The sequence below is a fragment of the Antedon mediterranea genome, chromosome 2 (assembly GCF_964355755.1).
Source record: "Antedon mediterranea chromosome 2, ecAntMedi1.1, whole genome shotgun sequence".
Taxonomy (NCBI): Eukaryota; Metazoa; Echinodermata; class Crinoidea; order Comatulida; family Antedonidae; genus Antedon; species Antedon mediterranea.
In genome coordinates, this window is record NC_092671.1 from 5,938,624 (window position 1) to 5,953,471 (window position 14,848).

The 14,848-nt window shown below is 31.4% G+C and overlaps 1 protein-coding gene across 3 annotated transcripts in view; it reads left to right on the forward strand.

The window, feature by feature from the left end:
* Positions 1–14,848, forward strand: part of LOC140040173 (uncharacterized) — a 37,009-nt gene that overhangs the window by 6,389 nt on the left and 15,772 nt on the right. For all 3 annotated transcript variants that reach the window (XM_072085894.1, XM_072085893.1, XM_072085895.1), the window contains exons 2-4: positions 5,532–5,620; positions 8,353–8,461; positions 11,880–11,932. In XM_072085894.1, the coding sequence (XP_071941995.1) occupies positions 5,576–5,620; positions 8,353–8,461; positions 11,880–11,932 (207 nt within the window). In that variant the 5' untranslated portion in view covers positions 5,532–5,575. The remainder of the gene's footprint in view (positions 1–5,531; positions 5,621–8,352; positions 8,462–11,879; positions 11,933–14,848) is intronic.

Genomic DNA, 14,848 nt, shown 5'->3' on the forward strand with positions numbered 1-14,848 from the left:
TAGAGATAGTAAACCTTTTTTACCTCTGATAACACAGTCCAGTCTGCGAACATGTTTTATTGTTCTCAACTGATTCGTGGCGTTATTATGTTTTACATAAAAGTTTCTGCCAATCAGGACTGGGGATTGTTTTCGTCATTTTCAAATGGCAAAATGTAAGTTTTGAGGGTAATTTATTTCTCTATTTTATAGCCATATTGGATCACAACTTGTTAGACCTGTGATTCATTGTGGCCTTCTCAGGACTTTACCAGGAGATTGTTCATAAAATCCCAGATGTACTGTACTATAAACATTTGTTTAATGCAATAATTAACAATTATTAACAATTATTAATCATTTATTCAATAGTATGTAGGCCACTGGCCAAAGTACAATAATATATAATTAATACAACATACATCTAGATTTGAATAGTTACTGCACTAGTAGTAACAGCAAGATAATTTTCATCATAAAGAAATCTAAATTGTTCAGTATGAAGTTAGCATGAATTACACCCAAGTTTGTTTTCAGTTTCTATCAAGTTTACTTTAAATATGTAGAACATTTATCATTTGACAGTATAATATAATACTGTACTGTAGGCTTAATTTATAGCAATTAAGTTATCTCAAATATGTACAGTAACCTTTTAATATGCTTTTATTTTTTACATGACGTAAAATACCAGTCTTCCTCTAGATATTATTTTTAATTCACCTTCCCCCAGACACGTTCCGTTTTAAGTATACAGTACATTAGACAATTTATTCTATGCCAAGTTTTCTAGGCTTTCCTATGGACATATTTCCAGTCGGTAACCGTTCACTGAACCTAACGATAATATTATCCAGTTTAAAAACAGAAAGTGACAAAATTATAGTCTAGATTGTATTTTTGGGGATTTATTGTAGGATTTTACTATGCCCACCATACTGACTGTAGACATTGATGATCAGTGTTCATTTTGATTAAGCTCTGTCTACACTATCAAACTTTATGTGATGATTTATGTGCCCATATGGACATGATGATGTCATACCTGTATCACTACTATATTTGGGCATATCACTACCGTATTTGGGGACATCAAACTTTTCTGTCAAACTACAGTAGTTTATTAGTGTACATTAGACAGAGCTTAAGAAGTAACTCAGTGGGTCACCTTCAATAAATATGAACTGAAATAATTATGTTTTATAGTACAGAAGAAGTAGGTACAGTACGGTATATGAAAATGATGATGTCATATCACTACATTACAGTATTTAGGCATATCACTACCATATTTGGGGGCATGACACTTTTTTTGTCAAACAACATAATTTGTTATACTCAACACAATATTGTATGTCCACTTCCCATTTTACTAATACTATCTTGTATGTTAATGACCTCCCGAACCCAGGTTTTTTAACAATGACACTTCATGCATGATAAACCGCATGAATACACTAAATGGGCGTTTTCATTTTGGGATTTTCCGAAATACCTCTTCTTTTGTTATAAACACTCCTGTATATCCTATTCATTCTTTTGTATGGAGTAATTCATTGATAGCAAATGGAACCACAATTAATTAATACTATCAACTGGAACTATTTAAACAAATTATTTTAGAGATTGACCATAGCATCTTTGTCTATTCATACACTATTTAGTATAGTAGTTGTACAGTACATGTTGATTACTATTGAACTGCTTTACAGTACTTCGATAACTAGACAGGAAGAGTAGAATTAAGCCACAATTTATCTATAAATAATCACTTTGTTATTTCTGTAATTATTTCTGCTGCCCTGTATAATAATCTTATTGTTTGTATGAGTTGCAAATATAGGCTGTATACTTTCAATTAATAAGTAGACTAATTGTATAAAGTGTATTAGTATTGTTGTACAGTATAGTGTAATGCACACATAAGTTTGTATGCTACTAACTACTGTAAGTCACTGCAGTAGATTTAATGTACCACACATTTAACTATATATCCTACTTGACACTCCTAACCCAAGAATTGGTAATCATTAACTGCAAGGCCTGGGTCACACTAGCGAACTTTAATAACACTAAGCTTACACTTAGCTAACACTAACAATCAGCTTAAACTGATAGTATCGTGCGTGAGAACGCACGATCCGATAGCTCGATCCAGCTTGCATAATCAGGATAGGCTACTGTATCCAGATTGCGAATGGTTAGAGGTTTGACTTTCATTTCATTAACAGCTTTCATTTGACACTGATATTCCATGACCATTGAAATTACCATTTACATACAGTACATCACATAGTGTAAATTTCATATACAGTTCAGCAAAGAACGGATATATTTCTATATCATTAAAGACACCTTACCTACAATTTGTGACGTTTTGTAAAAATAATACATATTACTTTAAACCATGTCATTCCTTGTCTTAAATGTACGTTTTATGGTACTGTAAATTATGATAAAAAGTGAGAAACAATGCACTACCTAAGTAGCTCGCGGCGGTCAACCTCTCGTGGACGGTCTTTTAGTTTTGTAGGCCTAGCTGGTAAACATCGGTAACGTACGAACATCGTACGCTAGCTATATACCTAGCCTGAAGTTGTATAGTTGCTGCATTAATTGTCTTTCTATTTTTGCCAGACTCCGTTAATACAAATTAGGGAAAACCCGGTATTTTCGCTGAAAAGTTAGGAGTCTTTCATTTTTTTTACCCTCACGATCGATCGAAAAGTGGGCGAATTACATGTGAAAAACAAAAATATCAATCCACGCGCAATGCATTTTGGGATTTATAGCGGGCCGCTATAATTATTAGAATCGACTTATTTTTCACATTTTTAACCGTTTAAAGACGAAAAAAGTTATCGCAATATGACCATATAGTATTATTTTTACATTAAATATAGTTTGTGATCTTAAATTAGATCTAAAAAACGTAGGGAAGGGGGCTTTAATGTTTCTCTTTTTTTTGTTCCTTATTAAAATCAAGGCAAGAATTTAATTGTAATTGATAATATGACTAATCTAAAATAAATTTAATATGGTTGCGTGCAATCCAAATTAATGGTTAATAAAATGACTACATTTAAATGTAAATGTTAAATCATTGATGACTTTAATGGCTCAACATGGGTCATGTGTTATCAATTGAACAAACTTTGCAACAACATTTTACCTTTCACTGGAAATGATCAATGTCCGAAACATAAATTTATGATTATCTGTTGTAATAATAAGGTTTCGCAACCTTACGAATACGATAACGAAAACGGATACGTCACACATTGTGAAACTTTTGAGCTGATCCCCATTTCATATTCGTAAAGCGTATTCATGTAGACGAATATCACCAGTCATATTCGTAAAACGAGTATAGTTTTTGATCTATTTTGCACATTTTGCATTTGAATCAGGAATGATTCATGATTATATAATATAATTATAGATTTATTGAAAGTAATTTACTAAAGTAATTTACTAAAATGCCAGGTCAATTTTGATAAATAGCAGTTTTTAAAGTCCTCACTCGCTTTGATGTTACGCTAGGCCTAGGCAGCCTACGCAGCCAAGCACCAGGCAACACGTACCTGTGCTTCGCTCAAATTTACCGCAGTCATATTTTGGACGGCGCCCTCAATATTTCGTTACCATGCGAAACAGATTTTTACTGTCTTACGAAAAACGAATACGTGTGGGTGACGTATCCATTTTCGTTATCGTATTCGTAAGATTGCAAAACCTCTCTATTAGTAATATTACAGTGTACACCATCTTTAAAGAATTTTAAAGCAGATTTAAAGTCCTACATAAAAATACTAAATATTCTTTAGTACTGTGTGTAATTTTTTTTAAATGTATTGGTTGGAACGTGTGTGTGACTAAAGAATTTTGGAAAACATACCCAGAAACGTCATTTGAATTTTTAAGTATTTTTTTGTTGTCTACAATCAAATTCTAATTATTCTATTTCATTAATTATATTATTTTTATGTAGTTTTACCTTTCTCAGAGACGTTTTAAAATGCTTTTGAAAATCAAATCTATTTCTGACTTCTGACTTCATTTTAGTAGTACTGTACAGCAACTGTAGTTTATGAGAAAAACATGAACACTTAGGGAATATAAATAATTACATTAGGAAAAGTGTCTAATGTGTGATATGAAAACGATTTGGCAATGTTCAATATGGTACAATATGTGTGGGAGTATTGTGTGTGTGTGTGCTGAGGGTGCGGGAAAAGATTGTTTTGTATAAAATGTCTTTAGATACATTTAAATAGTTTTTATTTTCTCTAGGCTAGTCTTTGTGAAATGTACTAGGCCACATTGTATGTTTTGGGCGAGGGTTTCCAATGTACTGTACAGTATCTACAGTTACCTGTAAATTATTAGATTTTTTTATGTAAATTGTTTTTAATCAGTATGAACAAATCATAAGAAACAAAACCTTAATTGTTGGAGATAATAATATTATATGATATTTCTGACTTACGGTCAGTCATGGTCTGATCATATCCAGTGTCCTTGTATTTCGAGTAGCCATCTCTTCCCATGAGAGTCTTCTAGTCATATTAATATAATCTAATATTGGTAATTTTTTCACCATTTTTTTTTTACACCATGAGGAAACATTCGTATTCTGCATATTACTCATCAGAATGACCAAATTAAATTTACACTCTGAATATGGGAGGTTTGTTTTTGACAACAGGGCATTATAGTATGAATAGATCAACTGAAATGTAAAAACAATTTTAATAGTACTACTATGCACCACATACTGTACACTTTCACTCACCCTATTTTTACCTTAGCTACTGTACTACCTTTTATTTATTAATTAATTGTAACGTTGTCTAGGCCTACACTGAAGATAAAGTCATCTGTACAGTGTATAGATTGTAGAGTACATAAAAGCGTTATTGTATTAAAAAAAATGTGTATTGTGTACACTGTAAAATAGATTATTACAGTAGCAAATTGTATACAATAGGTTATGTCATTGCCAAGATCATTGCCGAGTAAACATATATTATTATTGTGCTTACATGGTTCTAGCTTTATAGTTGACTTAGGGTAAGTTCAGATCCATGGAGTTATGCTTTCGTATCGCAAGCAATGTCATATTGTAATTAGCATCGTAACAGCAAAGAAACCGATTTGCTTACAGTAACTAACGCTTTCATTAGAAACTAAAGTGTTACTGATTTTGCAGAACATCTGGTATGCAGGAGTAAATTTGATTGGTTAGAGGTCAAAATCGTTGACGCATGACTGTCGTATCGTAAGCGTTGTTCACTAATCTTGTACATTGAGCTGTCGTAACGAACGAAAGATCAGTGTCATAAGAGGTGGCTTTCATTAATCTTTTCAGGTTCAGACCTATGGAGTTGTACGCCACGTACGATGTGGAAGCATAACTCCGTAGTGTCTGAACAGGCCCTTAGTCTTTGGTATAAGCCCCCTCATTATTATTATTCATTGCTTTTTAACATGTTACCTATTAATAATTATTAAATAATAGTATAAAACCGGTTATTTCTCCATATTTTTAGGCTCACCAACAGATGTGTTTTTTGATACAAGAACAAAAGCCGTAATGACACACGTTAGCAAGCACTCAAATGAACAACTCAAGGAAAAGGTAAATTGGTTTTAATTTAACTAACTATTGAAAATATTTATCTAACAAGAATAACAGTTGTTGGGCTAAAAACAATTGCTAGCTAAAAAAACAGATTTTGCTAGCAATAAAATACTAAAAAGTCACAGGGTTGTCAGCACCTGGACCGAGAATCGATGAGATTTGGTCCGACAATGATGACTGCCAAACCAAACTCGCATTAACATATATCAGACTGTAGGTCTTATAGTAAGTTGTCACAAATTGAAAGCTCCCTAATTATATTGTCAATTATTCTTCTATTTAAAATTAAGATGACAGTAAAACAATTTCCATTTTTCTTTCTGACTTTCCTTCTACTCCTACTACATGCAACTGACTGATCCCTTTCTATTTTTGTCTTCACTTAATCCCTACTTGTGTTATTCACATTTTTTTCCTTATCTTCCTTTTCCTGTTTACCTTCTTTCCCTCTTACCATAGCTTTTCTACTTTGAACTAATCTCCTCCTACTACTTCCTGATTGGTTTGTCTATTTGAGAATTCTTACCACAAATTTCGTAATTTCTTAATTTTTTTTTTCATATCTTCTGCATTAAAAAAAATGTGATTGTGTTTGCCATTTCTAAAGCCATTCTCAAAGGGAGGTTCTGATATCCTTCTAAACGTACCAGTATGGTTACCTATCTGAAAAGGTCATGCGGGAAAAAAGGGTATCATCCTTACAGTGTATGGTTTATTATATACACACAAATAGATTTGATTGGAGGATTTTCCGTCACATGATGTTCAATAATTATTTTATTCCTCGACCTTCTTTAGAGATTTTTAAACAATGTTTCAGTTATAAAGCGCCTATGTATTTTAATATGATTCCTAAAATCATTCGACAATCTGAAAATGTTATTTCCTTTAAACGTGAACTTAAACAATTTATTTCCAGTTAATATTGTTCGTACTATGTATATATATATATATATATATTTTTTTTCTGTCAACGATTTTAACTTTTATATGAATTTTATATAATCATTGTAAATTTTTAAGCCTTTAATATATTTTATGTCATTTGAATATTTAATATTTTATGTGTTGTACTGTATGTTTGTTTTATCGAGGGCCCTGAATGATCAGTTCTATTAGGAACTGGATAGGCTACCCTCAGTAAATATGGTAATAAATAAATAAATAAATAAATAGTTGCATGTACTGTACTATTGAACTCCTACGTCAGAGTACATATGCTTGTTGTGTGTGAGCAACCAAAATGTGTGTACTGTAGTGTCTATAATTGTTCAACTCCAAGAAGGGATATTTTTGTTGATTTACCTTTAAAGGTTAAGCCTTGTGCAATTTGTATGGGACAAACTAGTAGTTTAGAAATGCCTTTCCACCAATTTCCTGGTAATCTCTCGTAGATTGATATTAAATTGAAATTTAAATGGGATAAGCTTGAACTGTCACAATGCCATATGCTACATTATATCATTATTGTGTATCTTACGACATTACGACAACACAACAACGCAGTCACTTCTTACTGACCCCTAAATACTGTACTCTACAGGAAACCAGACAAATAGGTTTAGACAATACACTTGCTTTGATTTATATCAGAAAAATTACGATCACAGTCTGGTGTTAAATCCAATGTAGCCTACTGTATGGTAGTAAACGTCAAATTACAGCTGGAACAAATATGAAAAGGAAACCTTGGTATTATTCAGTGAAGAGGTTGTAATCTTCCCTGGTATTAATATACAATAACTTACAATTATTTATATGTAATACTATTTGTTTATTTGGATGCACTTTGACAGGCTTATAATAGAACAGTACAGTACTGTACTACAGTAAGCCCAAACAAAATGTCCCCTGAATTGAGTGTTTAAAGCATAAATTTCCTTGTTGATTTCACAAGAAACGGTCGTTTTTATAGAGATGTCCCAAAGTCAGGTTTTACTGTACTGTACAGTTAATAAATAATTATGTACCAAAAGAGTACAGAATATATAATAAATATGAATCCCAAAATAAACACTTACTAGATAATGGTTTGATTATTGTTAAAGTTATTATAGACTGTACTACTTATGGTGCTAATTGTTAGTAGACAACAGTACATGTAGTTTGAGTATTGTGCATTGTATCATTCTGTATATTAATATTAATCTGGTTACATGTAAATAACACTTCTTTTACAACCACTAAAATTCAAACTACATTGTTGCTGCAACAACCGAATTATTAAAATATTGATTTTTTTTATTAAAATTATAGAGATTATTACGTTAGTACAATGAAAATTTCTAAGAAATTTTAATAATAGTCTATTCCATTGTAAAGTATTATGAATAGAAATTTATAATAATTGGGTTATGTTAAAGATGTATTGTCCCCCTGAAAAAATAATTCTTAAACAATTTTTGGTTGAATATACCTCTTTAATGTCACTTAATAGTTGTCTTTGACCAAAAATTGAATCGGGGAAAAAAAATGTATTTACCTAAAAAACTGTAATTTAAAGTAAAAAGTAGTCAAATTGACTGCCAGCCAATGGGTTTTTGGTTGAATTTAACCATTTATTTTGTCATTTTATAAATGAAAACATTAATTTTGTTCCTTTTTTTTCTACGGAAGTGTTTAACTTGATTAAACTACAAAAATAATCTATTCAAAGTCTGATTTTATTAATCTTTATTTTTCCTGTTTTTGAGGGACAATACATCTTTAAATTGCTGTTTTTCTTGCAGATTGCTACTGTTCGTGAAGTAGTACCAAATAAGAGCAATGATGAGATAGTCCTTGTTTTGCAGCATTTTGATGATGATCCTGAAAAAGCTATCCAATCATTCACTGAGGGTAAATTAACTTATAGTACATTCAAATAGATATAATTTGACGATTTGAATTGTGTCTATTATTTTTATCTTTCTGAATTCCATATTTTGGAAGATTTATAGATTATAAACATGATACTACTGTAATAATGTAAACTTCCACTTTCTACCCTTTTGATAATCTGTGACACGCAGCTTTACTGGGCTAAATTGCACAAAGGTATGGACAACACAACTTCCATCTTCCCTTTGGCTACCTTCGTGTCTTTAAGTTACCAACGGCAAGGCACTCATTCGTATTTATTTGAATAAACAGTATAAAAAAAGTACAGTAATGTCAAACATTGAATTGTACTACAATTAGAAATGTGTTGGATGGCAATATTGTGTAGATAATGCATGTGACTGGGGGGTTTATTCGAGTAAATAAATGAAGGCCTTGGGGGACCTTTATTATTATTCAAAATGATTTTCTATGGGGGGGGGGGGGGGTGTAGGGTGAGGGGTGTGTTTATTCAAAGCGGGGTGTTCGAATAAATATCTTAATGTGTAGAAAAGGAAGGTCCTATCCTTGTGTCCTCTTATCCTATTAATGTCCTTTAGCCTACTGATCTAACAAATGTGATTATAGAAGGATAACAATTATTTGAAATGATACCAAGTAGAGGTGGCATGCAGAGGATACTGTACGCTCCCCTCTAAATTCACCAATATTCTAATTTCTAAATTAAAAATTCCTTTCCATAAAGCAAGCAAGCAAATTCTGCTGTTCATATTGAGCTAGTGTCAATGGATTTCATATCCCTCTGTGATTGTAGCCAAACTAAAGATGTCATAATTGACTTAATACAGGGTTGTATGTAGTGACATACTTTGAAAATCAGCAGACATTGACTTGCTTCTAGGCACATAGCCAATGATTTTTATTAGGAATAAGTTTACAGGAAAGGTGGTAACCCAAACATAATACATGATAAACTATGTCACATTCACAGATTTGTGAATGAATTTTTTTTAAAGAAAAATTATAATTTAATGAAATATATTGGAATTTTATGACACCAAGCTGTGTATAATGTTGGTATAACCTTATTTATAATGATAAAATACTTATGAACTTTGAGAAATGACACTGTTTTATGCAGTATACAGTAATACTCTAATGTTAACCATTGAATGAAAATAGGCCTAATGAAAAGGAAATAGTATGTTTCAGTGGTTTGTAGTTCATATAATTTTGAGAATCTACAGTATTGTAAATTGAATAATTGAGGTTTTACCCCAATCAGTGGGATGCCATGTATTGCTTCCATCCACACCCTGTCTGCCCTCTCGTAACTCCTTTAATTTTTTTCCTTAAGTTAGTTTTCATGACAGATCCCAGCTTCTTTTTTTTTACAGATACATGTGAAAACATAGTTTCTGTTTCAATTTATTGACAGATGCAGTAAATTGTTTTTTGTATGGTGATAATTCAATAGTTAATGTGATTTCCATGAATATAGATTTTTATGTGCTTTAAGTGAGTGGATTTTTCAAGGGTAAAAAGGCTCATTTTACTGCAAAAATATGACTGTTAGCACAGTATCATTTACCACCATTTATTCTTTTCTATACTGAAACAACTTACAATAAGCTCAGTGATGAATCACTGTGTGAGAAGGCCCAGATTCAAAGCTCATCTTATTGTACTGTATGTTCACACGGTTTGTTCGGCGTAAAGCTGATGTCGTACGTGTGAACATACCCTTAGGCTTACAAGAAGGGCCATAGAGAACATAGTCAAGCTCCCAATGTTTATGAATACTATTTAAATATTGAGTAGGCCTATAGTCATAATTTTAATGATTTTTTTTTAAAGTGAATCACATTTCCTTTGATATCAAAAGATAACATTGCTGTAGATTTAATACCAATTCACATGAACCATGGAATTCCTCTATGCATAAATAATCTGGTGCTTCTATTATAATACCACAATGTATGCTACATACATTGTATATACAGTAGTTAATTCAAACTTTTGTACAGAAATGTACTGTAGAAAAAAAATTCTGTGTAAATTGACAATTGTCATGACTGTTGGTGGTTTTTGTAAGAGTCCTATGTTTTTTTTAGAGTTCCATAATTTTAGAGAGTCCTACGGGTTTTAGAGAGTCCTATGGTTTTTAGGGAGTCATATGGTTTTTAGAGAGTCCTAATGGTTTTTAGTGAGTCATATGGTTTTGAGTGAGTCATATGGTCTGGAGAAGAGTTCTATGGTTTTTAGAGAGTCCTAATGGTTTTTAGTGAGTCATATGGTTTTGAGTGAGTCATATGGTCTGGAGAAGAGTTCTATGGTTTTTAGAGAGTCCTAATGGTTTTTAGTGAGTCATATGGTTTTGAGTGAGTCATATGGTCTGGAGAAGAGTTCTATGGTTTTTAGAGAGTCCTAATGGTTTTTAGAGAGTCATATGGTTTTGAGTGAGTCATATGGTCTGGAGAAGAGTTCTATGGTTTTTAGAGAGTCCTAATGGTTTTTATAGAGTCATATGGTTTTGAGTGAGTCATATGGTCTGGAGAAGAGTTCTATGGTTTTTAGAGAGTCCTAATGGTTTTTAGGGAGTCATATGGATTTAGAGAGTCATATGGTCTGGAGAAGAGTTCTATGGTTTTTAGAGAGTCCTAATGGTTTTTAGGGAGTCATATGGTTTTGAGTGAGTCATATGGTCTGGAGAAGAGTTCTATGGTTTTTACAGAGTCAATGGTTTTTAGGAGAGTCCTAGTATGATTTTGAGAAAAGTCCCTATAGTTTTTTGGGGAGAGTCTTGTTGTTTTTGGAATAGTCCTATGGTTTTAAGGATTGGCATTTAGTAGAGTTGGAAGGTCATCAGCCTTGTATCTGCAAAATTCTAAATAATTATACAACAATGAAACAATGGACTTTTATGCTTTAGAAAGTGAAAGAATACTGTTGAATACACAAGTAATTGAAAACAATGCTGCACAACAGCTTTGTGTTAATTAACATCAATCTTTGAAATAAATCGCCCTATTCACAATATTTAAATTCAACAATGTGGGGGGATAGCTGGGGGGATAGCTGAGCTAAATTGCGCACAGGTGGGGACAACTCATACAACAATTTTTTTCTCCCCTAAGGTGTGGAGCGTCGTCACCAAACAGGAAATCCTGTTAAGAGTACCGATGATCGGGGGCGGGCTAATGTTGGCTTACAGTACGTGATGATTAAAATTGAATAGATTCACGTACTGTACATTATAATTTTAGATCGTTTTGCAAGAAAATGAAAAATTCAAATACAGTATATCTAAAATAAAATTTACCAGTATAACTCCAAATGGTAAACATACTGTATATAATTAGAGATGGATTGGATTAATAGGAAACAGAGAATTGTGAGACCTTTATTGCTATAGGAAGTTTTTGTTTCATTACAGATGGTGCTGCAGAGGTATTAAATGAATGGAGTTACCAACGCAAGAAGGGAAAGGTTTGTGAAATTTTACTTATGTCAACAAATTGTTTGTCAACAACATTTAAGTTCTGTCTACATTATCAGACTTTATGTGACAAAAAAATGTGATGTGCCATATATGCACATGATGATGTCATGATATTACTACCATATTTAGGCATATCACACTTTTTTGTCAAACTAATTTGATAGTGAAACAGAGCTTTAGATTGAAACTATAAAAAGCCTTTTTAAAATATAGAAGACTGATACTCAAGTTGCAAGCAAGTCGAATTAAAATCATTTTAATGATATACTGTACATCGTCACCATCGTAGGCACAGTGGTTAATATACTCCATAGCCTTTAATTATATATTTGCAGTATGATATTTTATTATTAGTTTTTCCAACTTTGGCCAACCTTGGTCATCATATATTACGTTTTTAACAATAGAATTCACATATTAGAAGTAGAAATGGCATAAATGGTTTCCAAAAATCAGAATTTCTGAAAACAAGGCCCTTTAATAGTCATTATACCATTTTGTAATTAAGCATACACAACAAGCCATTATATTTATAAACATAAAGTGCTTATCCTTCTGTGTGTACTATATTTAACCTTTTATACACTAATGGTGTAAACACTGATGGTAATCATATTCTGTCAAGTAATAAAATTAATATATATAATCTGATTTCAATCATATTATCATAGTGACATAAATGAACATGAAATTTAGTCCCCTTTTCGTGATGTCCTTTTCAAGAGTATTAAAATGTAGTGATTTTTGTTTCAAGATCAACAAAAGTTGTAACAATCATATTGTATATTGCAATGCATCTAAATTTTATTCTGACACATAATAAGAAATTTGTATACAAGTGTAAAACAATAAAAATACTGTATAACACCTATTAAGGGGACACCAAACAAAGTGTCCCTTTGATAAGGGTTCCTGAATAGGAGCTGGCTGTAGTGTTAAACTAATATTGTTCCTTATTCCATTCATTGGAAAACGTGTCCTTTTAATAAGGTTTTCTCCTATTAAATATACCTTAATGGAGGTGTCCCGGAAAGTAGGGTTCTGTAATGTCTCGGACCACCATGTTTTTATAAGTTATTTTATTAAGAACTTTGACATCAGTGGTCTAATTTCCATACCCTCTCAATAGCCACTTGTTTCTGTTTGCCATCCACAGTATTTGATGTACAGTACAGTAATAATATTATAGGAATTAACTACAATATTGATCTACCAATATTCAACTTTGCTATACTCTGTAATTTACCTATTGTAGAATGTATTGATTATTTAAATCCACAACAAAAACAAGATAGAATACTTTGTCAGTCTGTTTATTCTGCATATTTATTACAAATATTCATTTACGGGATTTTTTTAGGTTTATAAATATAAATAATAATATAATATATAAGGGGCTGTGATGATTAAACCGATTCTTGGTCTTGTACTTTATGTATACTTTGTCTATTATTCATTTTCATACAGTAGTTTGGTAAAGTATATGTATTAAATTGCACATATGTATCACATGTGACAATCTACCACAACCAATCTATAATATAATTTTTCACTATATTATTACTGGACACAGTATGTGGAGAAACAGTAGGCCTATATAGCGAATCCTGTGACTGATTATTTATGTTCCCAGTAGCTACAATATAGCCTTATTAAAACAAGAAATATTTCTTACAAAAAACGCCATTTGACTTTTTTACGTAAATAACAGTTTTAATTTATTTTTAATCTTTCATTGAAATTTTTGTAGAGTATGATACCAAATCCATTTTCAATGATAAGATCTGTTCAGAATTTGGTGGAATATATAATTGTTCTTATTAAGTATGAAATATGTATTTATAAACATTAGTAGGTCAAAGGTAATTATTTATAAATGTCAAGGTTCTCAAACCCCACATGGAATTTCCCCATGGAATATCCCCTTTAACTACTTCCGATTGGATCAATTGTTAACCTTAGTTCTATTTTGTATTTAAGTCATGAAACGATCTACATGACATACTAAATTCACAATTTCTACTTTATTTGTTTAAAATATTAATCCTGGGAAATATGTATTCACATTAAGATATTGAATTTTCACATTTTCATATCTACTTCTTTAGAAAATACAATATTCTATTAAAAGCCAGACAAACAGCCATAGCAGTGTTCAAATCTCATCCAAACTTGATTCTCTACATCTGTTTCGAAACATCAATAAAATAATACAACATTATACAGTATGCTGAAAATTAGCCTGTGATTAAAATTTGCAAATATTTCAACAATTCATCCAACCTTTTACCCTGGAAATTAAATTTAACTGGTGAATCAAATTGGCCTTGTCACTTTTTGTCATGAACTTTAATAATTTCAGTCTACTTCTATCACATATTCATTAATAATGTTTTGTTCGTTATCAAAGTTATCCTTTTTTTTAAATCAAATTAATTGATTTTAACATATTTGTAAAGCTGTTGCACCGCCTGTTGGTATAATAGGATTTGTTGAAATCTCACATATTGATGGGTTGAAACATTATATCCTATTTCCATATCTGATTTATGATGCTGTATTAAATGAAATTAAATTATTTAGTTGTAATAGTATATTTAAAATGAATATGATTCTTCAGAATGTCATTTATTTCTTTTAAATAGAGATACATATTTAATATTATTTTAGTGGCTTAACTTTTAATTGAGACAGCTTAAATTTTAATTAAGATAGCTTAGTTTTTATATAGATATCTTAGTTTTTAATCTAGGTAGCTTACATTTTGATGGAGATATTTAAAAACTTATATCTATCTTGCAACTTGGCATGCCATACATCAATCGAGTTGTATTAAGTGTTATCACTATTGTTATGGTACCACCATTTTGCTCATTATGTGTCATATTGAAATTTATGGAATA